Here is a 15,905-nt window from a genome sequence, read left to right as displayed (position 1 = left end):
AGGCCAATAAACTCAACTGTTAAAAAACTGAACTTTCTAGCAATAAAAATTAGGCCAAACAGCCCCCCCCCCCACGAACCAGAACTAGAAGAGAAAAGGAACAACAGCAGCACAACGCAGCAGTAACAAATCAAACACAGAATCCTTTTAAAACAGTAAAAAACTTGACTTTTAACAATACTGAAACTTAACCAACTCCTCCCCTCAAAAAAACCTTCACTCTAACCCCAAGAAATCCAAGCCATCCAAATCAGGAAAAGTAAAAGGACACTGAACTTTTAAAAGTCCTCTCACTAAAGTAAGATATAGGCAAATTGGATACCCAAGTAAACAAAAGAACAACAATGTTGCTGATGGCTGGGGGATTAGCCCAGCCATCAGCTACACAACAGCCCTGCAAAGCATACATTTGCAATGCATTTTGCAAATGCATGCTTTGGATTGGCTGCTGGGGCTTCTCTCCCCCTCCCTCCCTGATCCCAGGGAGGCTATGGGAGAGGCGGAAAAAGGCTTCCAAAGGCGGGATAGGAGGCAAGCAGCTTCCCTGAGGCTGCAGAAGTTCCTTTCCCGTCTTTTACATTGAGTCCTGTATACTTCCAAATATTTATTTATTTATTTATTTATTTATTTATTTGTGGTTTATATCCCGCCCTTCCCACAAGTGGCTCAGGGCGGCTTCCAAAAATTGGTCAAGCATGAAAGTTAAACAATTTGAGTATATAAACAATTAAATATTTAAAACAGTTAAAACCTTAAAAACCAGTTAACATTTCAATTACATATAAAACAGATGTCTGGCCAAGTTACATTGAGTTTTCATCCTAGCTAGGTGTAAGCTAGCCGGAAGAGGGTCGTCTTACAGGCCCTGCGGAACTGAACCAGGTCCCGCAGGGCCCTCACCTCCTCCGGCAGCTGATTCTACCATGTGGGGGCCATAACGGAGAAAGCCCTTTCTCTGGTGGATTTCAAGCGGGCTTCCTTTGGCCCGGGGATAGTGAGGAGATTTTGTGTTCCTGACCTCAGTGCTCTCTGGGGAACATGTGGGGAGAGACGGTCCTTCAGGTAGGCAGGTCCCAGGCCATATAGAAGAAGAAGAAGAAGAAGAAGATATTGGATTTATATCCCGCCCTCCACTCCGAAGAGTCTCAGAGCGGCTCACAATCTCCTTTACCTTCCTCCCCCACAACAGACACCCTGTGAGGTGGGTGGGGCTAGAGAGGGCTCTCACAGCAGCTGCCCTTTCAAGGACAACCTCTGCCAGAGCTATGGCTGACCCAAGGCCATTCCAGCAGGTGCAAGTGGAGGAGTGGGGAATCAAACCAGGTTCTCCCAGATAAGAGTCCGCACACTTAACTACTACACCAAACTGGCTTTAAAGCCCAAATAGGGCTTTAAAGGTAATAACCAGCACCTTGTACCGGACTTGGTATATCACTGGAAGCCAGTGCAGAGTCCGAAGACCCGGCCGAATGTGTCCCCACTTTGGGAGACCTAATAACAGCCGGGCTGCGGCATTCTGCACCAGCTGCAATTTCTGAGTCCGAGACAGGGGCAGCCCCATGTAGAGGGCATTGCAGTAGTCCAACCTCGAGGTGACCGTAGCATGGATCACTGTTGCTAGGTCGTCGCGTTCCAGGAAGGGGGCCAGCTGCCTTGCCCACCAAAGATGAAAAAATGCGGACTTGGCAGCGGCTGCTATCTGAGCCTCCATCTTCAAGGAAGGCTCCAACAGCACCCCCAAGCTCCTGACCCTGTCCGCCGCCGTCAGCGGCGCACCATCAAAAACTGGCAGGGGGATCCCCCTTCCCGGGCCGCAGCGACCCAAGCAAAGGACCTCTGTCTTCGTAGGATTTCACTTCAGCCCACACAGTCTGAGCCACTCAGCCACGGCCCGTAGTGCCCGGTCAAGATTTTCCAGGGCGCAGACCGGCTGGTCGTCCATCAGTAGATAGAGCTGGGTGTCATCAGCATACTGGTGACACCCCAGCCCATACCTTCGGGCAATCTGGGCAAGAGGCCGCTTGTAGATGTTAAATAACATCGGGGAGAGAACCGCCCCTTGGGGCACACCACAGTCGAGTGTACGCCTCCGGGATAGCTCCCCCCCAATTGCGACCTTTTGTCCCCGACCTTCCAGGAAAGAGGAAAGCCACTGTAAGGCCAACCCCTGAATCCCCGCGTTGGCGAGGCGGCACGTCAGTAGCCGATGGTCGACCGTGTCGAACGCAGCCGACAGGTCTAACAACATCAGCACTGCCGAGCCACCCCGATCCAGATGCCGTTGAAGGTCATCCACTAGGGCAACCAACACTGTCTCCGTCCGTGTCCCGGGCGAAAGCCGGACTGAAATGGGTCAAGGACGGAAGCGTCCTCCAGGAAGTATATGGGGAGCCATATTCGGAAGTATACGGAAGTATTCGGAAGTATACGGGGAGCCGTATACGGCTCCTGTATAATGCCTTCTACGTATACGGTGCGATATACTTCCAAATCGGGGTATTCGGCGATCTGTTCGGTTCGGCTTAACCGAATGCACACCCCTACTACTGCGCAGACATAGGCAAGTGTGCACCTGACTTGGTGGTAGATAGTGGTGCACAGGGCATCTGCTACTCTTGGGTGAGCACCTGGAGGGAGGAGAGTGGCAGGCAGGAGAGTGAAGTCCATACTCTGTAGCTAAACCCTCCCAGATTTCAGACCCTACAGGATGTGCAGGGCTGCAGCATGGTGGGTAGGGCAATCCGAACGGATGTGTAGTCCTTCCCTCAAGCCCAGTTTTTTGATTCCTCATTGTGTTTACATAACCACATTCAACTCTTATCCATAATAGCCCTATCTGGTGGAAATTCCTAGATCTTTTGTCATTTTCACCTCTTCCCCTTTTCAGGGGATCAAACCTCTGTGAAAAAGAGCCACTCATTTGGGCAGAGCACCATACAGACTTGTGGCTAGTGGACCCCAAGGCTGGGAACTGGTCACCTGCGGCCAGGGGATGCCAGATGCTTGTCCCGACCAGGACAGGAGGACATCTGCCAGGACCCACATGAGTCTGCACGAGCCATGGTGCCTCGTGCAGACTCTTGCACTCCCGCCTTCCCACCCTTGCTGGTACTGTGGAGATGCTGCTGAGCATGGGGTGGTGCATCCCAAGGCTCCCACACATCCAATGCGCCGTTTTGGAGATTCTATTCCTCAAGTCAGGTGGTGTACTGGGTGTGGTGGGCAGTGACTTTTAGGTGCCCATGGCAGGCCCGGTGGGCCCATAGAGCACTGCCTGCTGTGGCCTCCCACAGCCTTTCCACTCATGGTCCTCAACCTCAGTGGCCTTGCACCAGCAGCCATGTATGGGGGCTACCCTCTGATGCATGTCCCAAGTTTTTGGGTAGCAGGGGTGCATGCAAGTGCCCAGGTGCAATGAACCACAGGGTGGTCGCACCTGCAAGCCCATGACTTGCCTTTGGCCAGAGGGTGCCATGTTTGCTGGTGGGCCTCGTTTTAGGCTGCACAGTCTGAGGTGTCATTCTTGGGAGAAGGCATAATCAGATATGCTAGCAGGGGATATCCATGGTCACCTGGAAGGACAGGTGAGGTAGGCATCAGAGAACTAGAACCACGTTGCTTCCTCTCAGCCAAGGCACCACACTCACCCAGGAGCCAGCTTGTGTCCTCAGACCAGATGACCATGATTCAGACCAGAGGCAGCAAATATTTGTACATTTTTCACACTGTCTGGGAACTTGATCACAAGAGCCATGAAGATGCCTAGGTGGTAATGGGAGGCCTTGGACATTCAGGCTGTAGAAATGGTGGCAGTTGCAGTAGACCTGCAGCTCCAAGGAGGAGGCTATTAGAGTGATGTGGGTGCAGTCTAGTACTCTGACCAAATTGCAGAAGCCCATAACTTCTGCAAACTCAGCTGTTATGGGTGCAAGCTCAACCTCCCCTGTGGGGAAGTGGACATGCTCCTGGAGGTTGGCAAGCATAGTATCCAGGAAGGCACTCAAGCATTGGCTGGCTGATGACACCTCCAGGACTTTGGTGACAACCATGTGGAAGGAATCGGTAGCGAGGAAGTGGAAGGACAGCAGGACTTTCTGCAAGAAAGGAATGGTACAGGAACCTGGCCCTGGAGGGCTGGGCTAAGCTCCTTGCAGAGGGCCCGGATTGCCACCTGGTCAAGATGGAATTGATCTTGGCAGATCTAGTTCGCCAGGTAGAGGGTTCTGATGTGCTCTCGGTCGCTGCATCACCCAGATGTACAGGGCTGGTTGCTGATGAATGTGGTGCACTCCAAGTATCCAAGGAGGAGGCATAAGGGGACACCATCCCACACATTCCTGGCTCAAAAATGCAGGGAAAGGGAATAGTTATTATGATGGGGGGGGTAGGGATGCCATTACCAATATGACAGGCTTACAAGGGCTGCCAGACACGACTTAACTGTGTGTGTGGCCCCTAAGCCCCTGGCCACAGACATCACCTGGCCAGTGATGGCTATGTCATGGGTTTGAGGGGGAGAAAAAGAAATTGTGCTTTGTCAGGTGGCCGATGGCAGGACGGTGCTTTTCCTGCTGTCCCTTAATATCAGCTGAGTAGATGGAGAGTCCTCAACCGAAGCAAGCGCAATACAGGAATTTCTTCTGTTCCAGTCATGTTTAGGTCTTCAGAAAGTCCGTGCTTCCGAGTACAGTGCTCCACTGTTGCCCACTCATAAAAACAAGTTACCAGCAAGTGAGATCTGTTTTCCTTGCTGAATGTTTTATTATCCAAATTATGTTTTACCTTAACTTGCAGGAAAATCCAAGCTTGTTCTTTAGCATTTAGGTTATCTTGTAATAGTTTATATTTTGCTTTTCATTCTCATTTATTTTTGTTGGCCTTGTGCCTAGCGTGAACATTTAAACTGCAGATTAGAAATCTTTAAATTTTCAAGGAAAGCTGTTTGATGAGAATGTGCAACTCATGTGACGTGTGTTGGGCCCACCTTGCCTTGCGAAAGGAAGTGACAAATTATGGCAGAATTTAGATAACTGACGCAGGGGGGAGGGAAGGCGGAAATAAATTATCATAAACTGTACTTCTGATGTTCAGCGGTGATATAGTTATTAAGCAGTTTTTAATCCCTGTTTTCTGTCTTTCTTTTCTTTTAGGGGCTAACTTTGTAACTCGAAAAATTAGCCGTTCGGTAGCTAAGATTCACCTTGGGCAACTGGAATGTTTCAGTTTGGGCAATTTGGATGCCAAAAGAGACTGGGGTCATGCCAGGGACTATGTTGAGGTATGTTACTGGTGAAATACCTTTTTTTGTATGTCTTATTACAGTAGATTCAGTGAAAATATATGAGCTGCATGGAATACACCTGTAAATGTAACCATTCTTTAACTTATATAGCAAACTAGCTAACACTGGGAGGTAACGTCCATGTAACCTGAGCAAGTAGGTGTTCAGATTTATGTGCATTTCCGAAGTTCTTTGGAGAGGACCTGGAAGTTGAATATTTTTTTAGCCCGTAATGTTTCTGTGCTGTTTCATGTGTAATATAAAGCTCAGATATTTAACGTGCAGTGATAGCTTTCAAGATCTTGTTATGTCATGATGGATTCTTGGGATGCCAAAGTGGATACAAAGCCAGCATAAACTACGAAAGGTCAGTTTGGTTCTTATAATCCTGCTAATTTTAAATATTATTTTGTCATGTGAAACTGTATAGACAAATATTACAATAAGTGATACATATGCAAGATATGCAATAGTTTTTACATCTCAGAGATATGTTTATGGTCGGTTTTTACTAGGTTTCTAAACATAAACAATCACATCAGAATTACTTTTTAAACGTCACAACAGGTAGTTGCCCCCATTTTCTGGAAACGCTGGTTTACACCTCCTGTGGTTGTATGATTATAGAGAAATCTGACAGTATGGATTATCCCTTCATCTTTCCGTTTAAAACAGAGTTGAAGAAACATCTGAACGAGCGGAGAGAATGTTTCAATTAAATCAAAATTTGAATAAGTACAACAGATTTAGTTTAATGAATGTAATTCAGTATGTCTGAATTTTGGGATGAGGTTTATTTCCAGCGTATTACTCTCTTCCCAAACCAGTGTCATCTGCAGTATAGAATTTGTTGGGTGTGTTTTGAGTGTGTGTGTGTGTGTGAGAGAGATCTGACCTGACTTTGGGCAGCTCAGTTTGCCCAGGTTGTTGGTTGCCCTGAAAATAAAAATAAAAAATGTTTAGCAATACCACAAGAAGCAGCACAATCCTAAGTATGCTTCCAAAGAAGTAAGTTCCATTAGGTTCAGTGGGGCTTGCTCTATAACAAGTATTTTTAGGATTGCAGCCTTAGTTTCTAAGTATACTGGCTATCAAATGAAATGTACTCCCACTGAAGTCTCCAATTAAAACATATGTTGGTGATGTAAGTAACATTCCAGATTCTTCACATGTTTTGGGATTGTCCCAAAATTATGCTGAAACAACTTCTAACTGTGCTAGAGGTCATCGTGAGTATCTAAGTCCCCATGGATTAACTTATCTTTTTAACAGGGCCTTTGTTAGTTCCCTGAGACACTGAATATGTGAAAGGCAGCTGATTCCTGACTACAATATACAGTAACTTTAAGATGAAAATAACTATTTTTTTCTTCAATTTAATGAACTGGAAATATAATCTTTAAGGTTTAACATTGGAGTATATTTGCTGTAGAACACCACAAACGCAGACCATTTATGAATGTTTTAAAGTCAAATTATGTTTCACTGGAGGAGGGATCTAGATTACAGCCACAATTATTCACACTGTTTCTCAAATTTGAAATAGTACCACTTGGATCTCTTCAAACTTTCAGGTATGAGGGTGGGGGAGGACAGGAGCAATAGGAGCACTCTCCTTTTTTACTGTTTGGACTTAAAGCAACTGGTATGCGGCGGTGATTTCTGTTTTGGGAAACTGCATGTTTGGATGAATTAGCGCCTCCTTCCTTAGTGCTGCGAGCTTCATCCAGATGTCTCAACCCATATCCCACTTCCAGCTGCTTATTAGGGCCAAAATATACTTCAGAAATTTTGTATGTGCAGTATTACATTTAGCTTGACAGTCATGTCCATTATTAGGCCACCTATCACAATATGTATTGTATGCTAAACTGGAGAAGTGCTTGTTTGACCAACCCAGGGTGGAATTACTGGGTTTCTTCTTATCAGCGGATGCTCTTCAGTTGGACCGTGGCAAGGTGGTTGCAGTAGATTGGTCACCTTCCCAGACCATCAAGTACGTTCATCTACCTGCTAATGCTTCTACCACTCCATAAAGAATTGTGAACTATCAAAGATTTCAGGTTTTCACGGCTGGTAACATCATTAGGGTTTGTAGACTCTTTCGGGATCAAGTGCCGTGTTCTACTGGAGAAAGTTGTTTGGAAGGAAAACTTTCTCCAGTAGAACACAGCACTTGATCCCGAAAGAGTCTACAAACCCTAATTGTGAACTATCTCTGAACTTCTGACTATATAACTCTTGGCTTGAGTTTGGACTCTTTAATCTTACCCTTACGTATCAAAAAACCTTTTCAGTTATCTGAATATCCTTTCCCGGTGACTCCTGATATGTGATACTGGAAACAGGCGTATCTACTTCAGGACTCCAGGTTACACAACAAGCGAGGAGTCATGATCGCTAATGGATGATTCTATAGATTCTTCTCTGATCATTCAGGGAGGAGAGTAAACTTCTGGGAAGAGGAGGAGGAGCAAAATCCACCTAAATAGGATTTTGCCACCATCTCTGTCTGTAATACTGCAGAATATTAGCCAATTTTACTTAGGGTTTACAGGCTACAGGTCACTGTTTGTTATTAGCTCATGATAAGAGAGGGGCCCAGAAAGAGTCATGAGAAGGGGGACTTCTGCACTGCCTGAACTCTGGCAAGTTGCATTATTATGTGAGATGCCACAGTTAGGGTTGGAGGAGCATCACCCAAAAAGTTGTTACACATGCATTGTTCAGAACATCTGGGGGCCTTTTTTTTGGTCATTGTTTCCTCATTTTGAAATGATACCCCCAACACAATTCTAATTCTTTTGTTTTAGAAACCATGTTTTAAACCTTCTAGATTTCTAATAGTTGATTTAGTTTTTATTGTTTCTCATCTATTATATATGTTATACATGCTTGGTTTTTTTATGCAAGGCATTTATTCTCTTATTTGTTGCATTATCCCTCTTGTAAGCCACCGTGAGAACTTTTTCTGGGCACAAAGGTAGGCTAAGCTTTCTAAACAAATAAATAAATAACATGACTTATTTTGTGTTATTATTTGAATAAACAGTGGCTAACATTGAACAGTAAATCTGCTTGTTGAAATTGATTTAGAATCCATAACCATGTTCAGACGCTTAAATGATACTCAGTGTTGTGGTGCCTTTAACAACAGATATATATCATTGATAATTTTGAGTGTAGTTATATTTTGAATGGTTGCCAACACCACTGCGGGTGGCTGGCTGGGGATAAGCAGTATATCAACAATACTGATATATGAATCTTCCTTGTCTTTTTTTGTTCTGTGAAGTTAATTTATCCCTTTTTATTTGATGCAGTGCAGTACCATAAACCATCTGTTAGATATGTTCTAATACTAGTACAACAGCAAGCACTTAGCAGACAATGATTCATTCCTATACAATGTAGAAAATACCGAGACATCATACAGATATCCTCACAAACACCCAAGAGACCCATATTTCAAATTAATTTAGATTCCCACAAACATAGAACTTGGAGCAGCGAGAAAGTATTTATCAATCTATTACTAACTGCTTACTTCACCAGCCAAATATTAATAGTTGCAAAATTATTACAAGACAGGAAGACAAGTTTATTTGTAAAGTTGTAATAAGATAGTTTGCAAATATATAGCCTGATTAAAGTTTGGTGTGGGAAAAACATTAGGATTAGTTCACATAAGGCTAAACGCCAGAGAATTGGCATGCCTGTAGTTTATATGGCTACAGTCTACCTTTTTCGTTAAAAATGAGGCAAAGTAATTCTTCACTGCCTTCTATATTATCGTTCAGCTTTTACTTTCAGTCAGTCATATCTAATGCAGCCACCTTTGCTGCATTTCCTCACAATTTTGGCACGATGTTAGTTAAGAAGTTGTTGGTGATATGTGAAATTATCCCAGCAGATAGCTGAGTAATAGCTCTCTGATATCAGTGCTTTATTTATGTTGGATTCTGTTGCTTCCGTTTCTGTGGGAAACATACCCATTTTCTCCTGACAAATAAGTGACCCTTTGTAGATCATCAGCAATTGTTTCTACTTTCCCCTTTAATTATTATCAAGTGCTTTCAGAAGATATGCCAAGCTTCTTCCATTCTCTGTCTTGTTCTTAAGATATACTGCGTTTGTTTCTTTTCCTATAATATTTTATATCATTACTGTTACCATTAATTAAAATACATTATACAGTTGTCCAGTTAGTTACTGCATATAGGAGACGCGTTGCAACCTTACCCGCCCGAATATTTGTAACTGAAAATATAAAGAAAATGAAACTTGCATTTGAAATTTTGTTTTATTACACCCGTAACTTTTAATAGAATTCCTATTAAATTGGGTACAACTGGGAAATGGCCATGTAGGTTCATGGTTTGTAAGGGTTCGTGAACCATGAATTCCACGAACCTTTCCATTTAATGAACTGGTTCATGGTTTGTGAAGTTCATGGTGCAGTAGAATGGCCGCCTTGTGGGCTAGAGGTGCCATACTCACGGTGAGTCTCCAGCGGACTCTCTTCTACCTGCCCTTCAAGTTTGGTGAGGATTGGATTGGGGGGGGGGGGTGAGTTACAGCCCATTTCAGCCTGAGTTGCAGCCCCTCAAAGCCAGTGCCCCCAGAAAAGTGCTCTCTTAGGGGTGTCTGAAACAGAACCCCAGCAGGTTAGAAATATCAGACTCACAGTGGACCTCCCTGGATGCCCCTGTACTTGCTCTCCAAGTTCAGTGAGGATTGGCTGTGTGAGGGCTGAGTAGGTTCAGGAATAAGGAGGACTGTGTCAAACGAACGCCCTGCAAGCCAGAGGCATCAAATTCACAGAGGACCACCTCAGACTGCCCCTCTTCCTGCCCTCCAGGTTTGGTGAGGATCAGCTGTGTGGGGCCAACTAGAGGGCCCCAAAGCAGGTGCTCCCAGGAAAGTGCTCTCTGGGGAAATCACAGCTGACCCTTCTCCTCTGTCCCAGGAGGTGACCGCCTGCCTGTCTCCTCCTGGCGACTGTGTTTTGGAGGGTGGCCCATCATGCTCCCCTTTGTACCTGAGAGGTAGTCAATCAGTTGTGAAGATGGATTCTGGGGGTGGCCAACCCTTCCCCTCTGGCCTGGGAGGTGGTCACCTGGTTGCGAAGATGGATTCTGGGAGTGGCCAACCTTTCATTGTTGTAGTAGATGGGGAAACCTTGGGTGCAGTCAAGTGAACTGATGAGGTAGAGGTTTGCATACGTCCACTAGGCAAGTGTTATTCTGCGGTTCTATGAGGTAAATGTCGGTCCATGAGGTATGTGTTTTGCTATGAAGTAGATCTGGATTAATGAAATAGGTGTTGTGCTATCAGGTAGATCTTGGTGTATTAGGTGGGTGCTGTGCTAAGAGGTAGATGGGGGATAGAAATCATGAGTAGGCAGATGTGGGCTGGGGGAGGCTGGAAGTGACAAATCTTTGGGGGGCACAGCTTCTGAGGGGGGATGTTAAAATATCCCGAGGGGGGCAGTTCTTCAGCTAAGGAAGCTGGCACCTGCTGAGATCCTATGCTTTGCTGTAGAAAAGGTACAGGTGGTGGCTCAGCCTCACAGCCCTGAGTCCACGAGACACCCATGGAGGCAGCAAACTGTAAAATATTTCAACAAGGGGATTGCAGTTCCTCAATCAAAGAAGCCCACACTTGCTGAGACCCTATTCTTCACTGTAGCAGAGGGACAGGTGGTGGTGGCTCAGGCTTAAAGCCCTGAGTCCACCAAGCCAATGTGGGCAAGAGGAGGCTTGGAGTGATGATTCTTCAGAGGACACAGCTCATGAGGAGGAGGTGTTTGCAAATCCCAATGAGGGGGATTGTGGCACAGTAGCCTTTGAGCATGAGGGGGGAAGAGCTTTTAACATGTCAACATAGCCTTAGGTGAGAGCTACCACAGCCAGAATCCATCTCCCCAAAGGGGGGAGGGCCTGTGAAAGGCTGAAAGGAAGTCATATCAGGTCCAAAGCGTAGCCCTGAGTGAGAGCTGCTATCAACATCCAGAGTTCATCTCCCCAACTGGGTGGGTGAAGAGAGGCTGGAAACAAGAAAGACTTTTTAAACAGAGCCATTGGTGGGAAAGGGGACCAAAGTAAGAATCCATCTCCCCAAAGGGGTGAGCAAGGAGAGAATGGAATCAACAATATCTGTGAGTGAGAGCAGCTGGCAACAACCGGTATCCATCTCCCCAATGGGATGGGCGAGAAAAAGCTTGAAGTGCCGATTCTGGGTGGTACACAAGTGGTGAGGAGGCAGACATGAATGAGCCAAGACTGGAAGACAGAAACCATGAAGAGGCAGATGTGGACATGGGGACACTGGAAGCAACAGTTCTGACACATCATCTCTCCCTCAGTCCAACTCCCCCTCACACCGCTCACCTTTTACTGCCCCCAAGAAGGCTCCTGGCAAATGTTAAAATGCTAAAAGGAGAAAACAACTTAAGGGATGTGGCAAAAAATATGTGCATAGTACTCCTGCGGTGCACCAAGCAGCGATGGCGAAATAACAATAAGATCTGAGGTGCACAGAGCGGCACAGTCACGATATGAGCAAAGCAGTCCTGGAACATGAGTAGAGAGACAATACTTCTATGGGAAGGTCAAGGCTCACTCAGGCATGGCATATGATCCTGACGTGGCTTATGAGGCAGACAGCTCCGGGTACCATGACGCACCAATGCCAGTACTGCAGTGCCCTCAAGTGGAAGGAAGAGGCCATCGGCATGTGTTGGAGCAATGGCAACATGCAGCTCCCACCTTTCGAACCTCTGCCCGAGCTTCTCTATGGCCTTCTACTGGGTGGCCACCCTGAGTACGCCCATTAAAGGTAGTTAAACGCCGTAGCGAAGCATGGGTTTCAAGCTAGTCTTCTAATAAAATGTACCAAAAATAAAAGAGTACCAAAGGGGAGTCTTCTTCTCGTTGCCACCTCCCCTCTGTAGCAGAGATTCAGTGTATTCCAACCAAAAGGGTGTAATGAAGAATGCTGCCTGTGCAAATTAGCAGATAGTTTGAGGTGATTAATTAAATCCCGCAACCTTGAGTACAGCTAATTAGAAGAGAAGCAAGCAGGTTGGAGACAGATGTTTTGTTTTGTTTTTTTTTGCTGTCAACCTGCAACTGACTAAATGGCAACCCTGTAGGGTTTTCAAGGCAAGAAATGAACAGAGGCGGTTTGTCATCGCTTGCCTCTGCATCAGCACCCTACCAATACTAACCCGGGCCAACCCCACTCAGCTTCAGAACTCTGACGAGATGGGGCTAACCTGGTCAGGGCAGAATGGTAGAGATCTAAAGATACACAAGGCCAAGACTAGGTGGAAAAACCAGCTTACAGGCCAGAGGGCTCACAATTCACGTTCCTGCTGACCCAGTATATACATTTACTGAACACATGCTCAGCACCATTAGACAGACAAAAACATTCATATAAACTTTGAATTAAACGTTTCACCCTTTCCTTCTACATTTAATGTAGAATGCAGGTTTACTGTCAGTGATCACTTAATAAATCTTGCAGCATGCATGACTTTTGGCTGTGTGCCATCTCAGAAGAAGGAAAGGCTCTATCATGTGAGGGAATGAAGGATTTGGAGAGTAAAGGTTCAGAGTTTTTTTCGGCAGTACATTAATTTAAGGGGGAAAAAAACTATGCCTCACTTGTAGTAGCTTCTCCCTTACATGTGGGATATGTGTGAGTGATTGGCAACAAGGAAGGAGGAAAAAAAACACTGTAGGCTATAATTATTTCAGACATGAGTAGGTTCTGCGTTTGAAAGTGTATAATGCAGGCAAGAAAATGGTTTTAATGCTTGTATATAAGGAGTTCTACTGAGCGCAAATCATATGGCATTGATTTACAAAACTGCAGTTGTGTCTACAAGCAAGTTTTGATAATCGTTCTCCTTTTCGTCAAGAAAATTATACTAATGTTTCATAGCTACTGTGCTATGTTACCTTCCTGTAGTTATCTTCAAAATGTGGGTAGCTGAATTGGAAGCAAAGTATGTATTTGTTTATGCAGACCTCTCTCAGTTTTAAGTGTTTCTGCATTTCCCCCATTGTGATTGACCTATTAGTGGGGTGATAGGGTAACTTATAAAAGAAAAAGAAAAAAAGCTTTCCCCAGAAAAACCATCTGGTTTAGTTTCATGTGCCTCCACAACTATATGTATATAGTTATCAAGGCTACACTTACGGTTTTCTAAACAATCTTGTAACACTGGTGGTCTTAGGACTTGGCTAGAGCGGTTGCATGGATAACCCAAGGATGTCTTTCAAGTAAAACATTTCCCAGTTGAGAAATTAAGACCCACTGGCATGTTTTGGAGACTAACACAATATTTCTTTATCAACTAGACAATGTTATCTTTAAAACTACCCAGGTAGAGATATCTTCTAGCGAGTTGTTCATTAGACTATTCCAAAAAAGTGTGTTGTGCTTTAACATTATACTGGAACATATTTTTTTTTGATGTTTCCGGCTGTCACTGTATAACCTTTTTCTTAATTTTATTTAATTTGGGAGATGCTATGCAATATATCAAAACAGATAATTTAAAATTGAATGAAAATGTGAAGAGGTGTTGCTTTGCCTTTAAAAAAACACACAATGATTTCAGTCATTGTAACTCTGGAGGAGAGCTGTAATAAAAATATAATTAACAGTTTTATCTATGTAAACAGTTGGTGGTTCATAAGGACATTCTGCTGAGTTTTCCTTAATTTATTTTCCTCTAAAAACCAATGCCCTTACTTCTAAGAAGACCTCAACATCTCTAAGTCATTGAAGCTGCCACCTCATCAAGTACTGGCACAGATACGATGTATTTTTCAGCTTTGCATCAAATGGTCATCCAAGCCATTTTATCACGCTCCATTGCCTTTAATGAGATGCAGATTCAAATGCGCACCCTATCCACATTCCGTTGCAACTAGTCCCGTATAAGATCCCTCGTCTGATGAAGTGTGCTTAAGAGCACACGAAAGCTTACGTTCTAAATAAAAATTGGTTGGTCTTAAAGGTGCAACTTGACTCCTGCTTTAGTTCAGTCACATATAAGTATCTTTTTTGTGGGTAACTATTGTTGGAATGGGATATAACTGAAGCAGACTCAGTGAATTCCATACAAGGTATAAACACTTTAGAAGGCTAAGTCAGATTGTCATGGGCTCTTCAGTTGTAGCCATTAAATTCTGTACATTATCACAGAGAAGATAGTCTATCAACAGAATTCTTTGCCGTTTGTACATGAAACAATTACGATGATTCTTCCGTGTCAGGGAACATTCCTCAAATCTGCAGGGTATACTCAATATGCCACTTCTTGTTTTAGAACAAATACTTGAATTTTCAGCTGTAGGTGTTTTGGGAGATGGCTTGACCTAACAAATAATGTTAATGATCCAAAGATAGAGCAGCTGAACTTTGCAACTGGGCTTCTTTGGCAGGCTTTAAACTTTTCTCAGGGGACCAACAGCTCTGGTTATTAGGATAAATATGTGGAGAAATTTTATTGCTGCCAAGCAGTATTACTGCATAGTTGTTCTTACTCCTCCTACAGAGACATGTTTTCTTCCAACCTCTCCTCCCATGCTTCTATCAGAACATAAATAAGCACAGGTCATTTCGTAGAAAAAGAGGTGCTGGAGTGCATTAGCACAACTTATTTGCATAACATTTGCATATGCCACACACCTTTGACATCACCGGAAGGTGTACTAAATTTTATCAGCTAAGCATCTACCTTAAAATGCTTCTTGAATTATAATTGTCATAATAAAACCTGACTCCCATCTTTCTTTTTAAATTACTTTATCCTATGTGGCCACAGTGGCACGATGAAGATTTCCATCTGTCTGCTTTGCATGTTTTGGTTATTTTCCAAATTTTTTTGTGCAGGGGAAAAATATCAGAGTTTGTCAGATCTTAGAGTTCAGCAATATTCTCACAGGGGTTTGAACAATGGAGCCCAGAAGCAAGTATTGAGGGGAGGGGAGGGAGGGAAAAACAGAGCTCAATAAAATTTAGATGTTCTGGAGCTCCTCTCCTGTGAGTTCCTGCCCAAAATGAGGCCTGTAAATAAGAGAATCAAATCTACTTGCCAAATCTACACAAATCTACTTGCCAAAATGCTTCACTTAAAATAATGCCTGCTTCTCTATGAGTTTCCTCTGATCATTTTTTGCACCTAGAGGTGACTTGCACTCTCTTGGAAAGGTAGAAGTAAGTCCTGTGGTTTCCAAGAGCAAGAGACACTGTCATAGACTTTCTCCATGCTTTGATGGAAGAACAAATCTTCACAGAACGAGCCTTAGCCTTAGCCATACTGAAAGGCAGGGTTTCTTTCCTGTTGTGTCATTCTTTGTCTCCACATTGCTACTCTTAGGGCAGTTTCCCCTTTGTCTTGGAAGTGTTACCCTCTCTCTCAGCTAAAGATGTAGTTAGGAACCTACCTCTATCTCTCCTCTTTCCTATCACGTACGTTAATTCCTAAATAAACCTTTATCTACCCTTTAATCAGTGTGGTATATTTAATGTATGTATATACATATTATTATTATTATTATTATTATTATTATTAGTTGCTTTTTTCATACCTTCATAAGGT

At 44.0% G+C, this 15,905-nt stretch overlaps 1 protein-coding gene across 2 annotated transcripts in view; it reads left to right on the top strand.

Moving 5' to 3' along the window:
- Positions 1-15,905, top strand: part of GMDS (GDP-mannose 4,6-dehydratase) — a 402,164-nt gene that overhangs the window by 116,109 nt on the left and 270,150 nt on the right. For both annotated transcript variants that reach the window (XM_060244260.1, XM_060244261.1), the window contains exon 7: positions 5,151-5,278. In XM_060244260.1, coding sequence (XP_060100243.1) covers positions 5,151-5,278 — 128 coding nt within the window. The remainder of the gene's footprint in view (positions 1-5,150; positions 5,279-15,905) is intronic.

The sequence above is a fragment of the Heteronotia binoei genome, chromosome 7, assembly GCF_032191835.1.
Source record: "Heteronotia binoei isolate CCM8104 ecotype False Entrance Well chromosome 7, APGP_CSIRO_Hbin_v1, whole genome shotgun sequence".
Lineage (NCBI taxonomy): Eukaryota > Metazoa > Chordata > Lepidosauria > Squamata > Gekkonidae > Heteronotia > Heteronotia binoei.
Note: the sequence above shows the minus strand (reverse complement) of the source record. Positions and strands in the feature narration are given on the sequence as shown.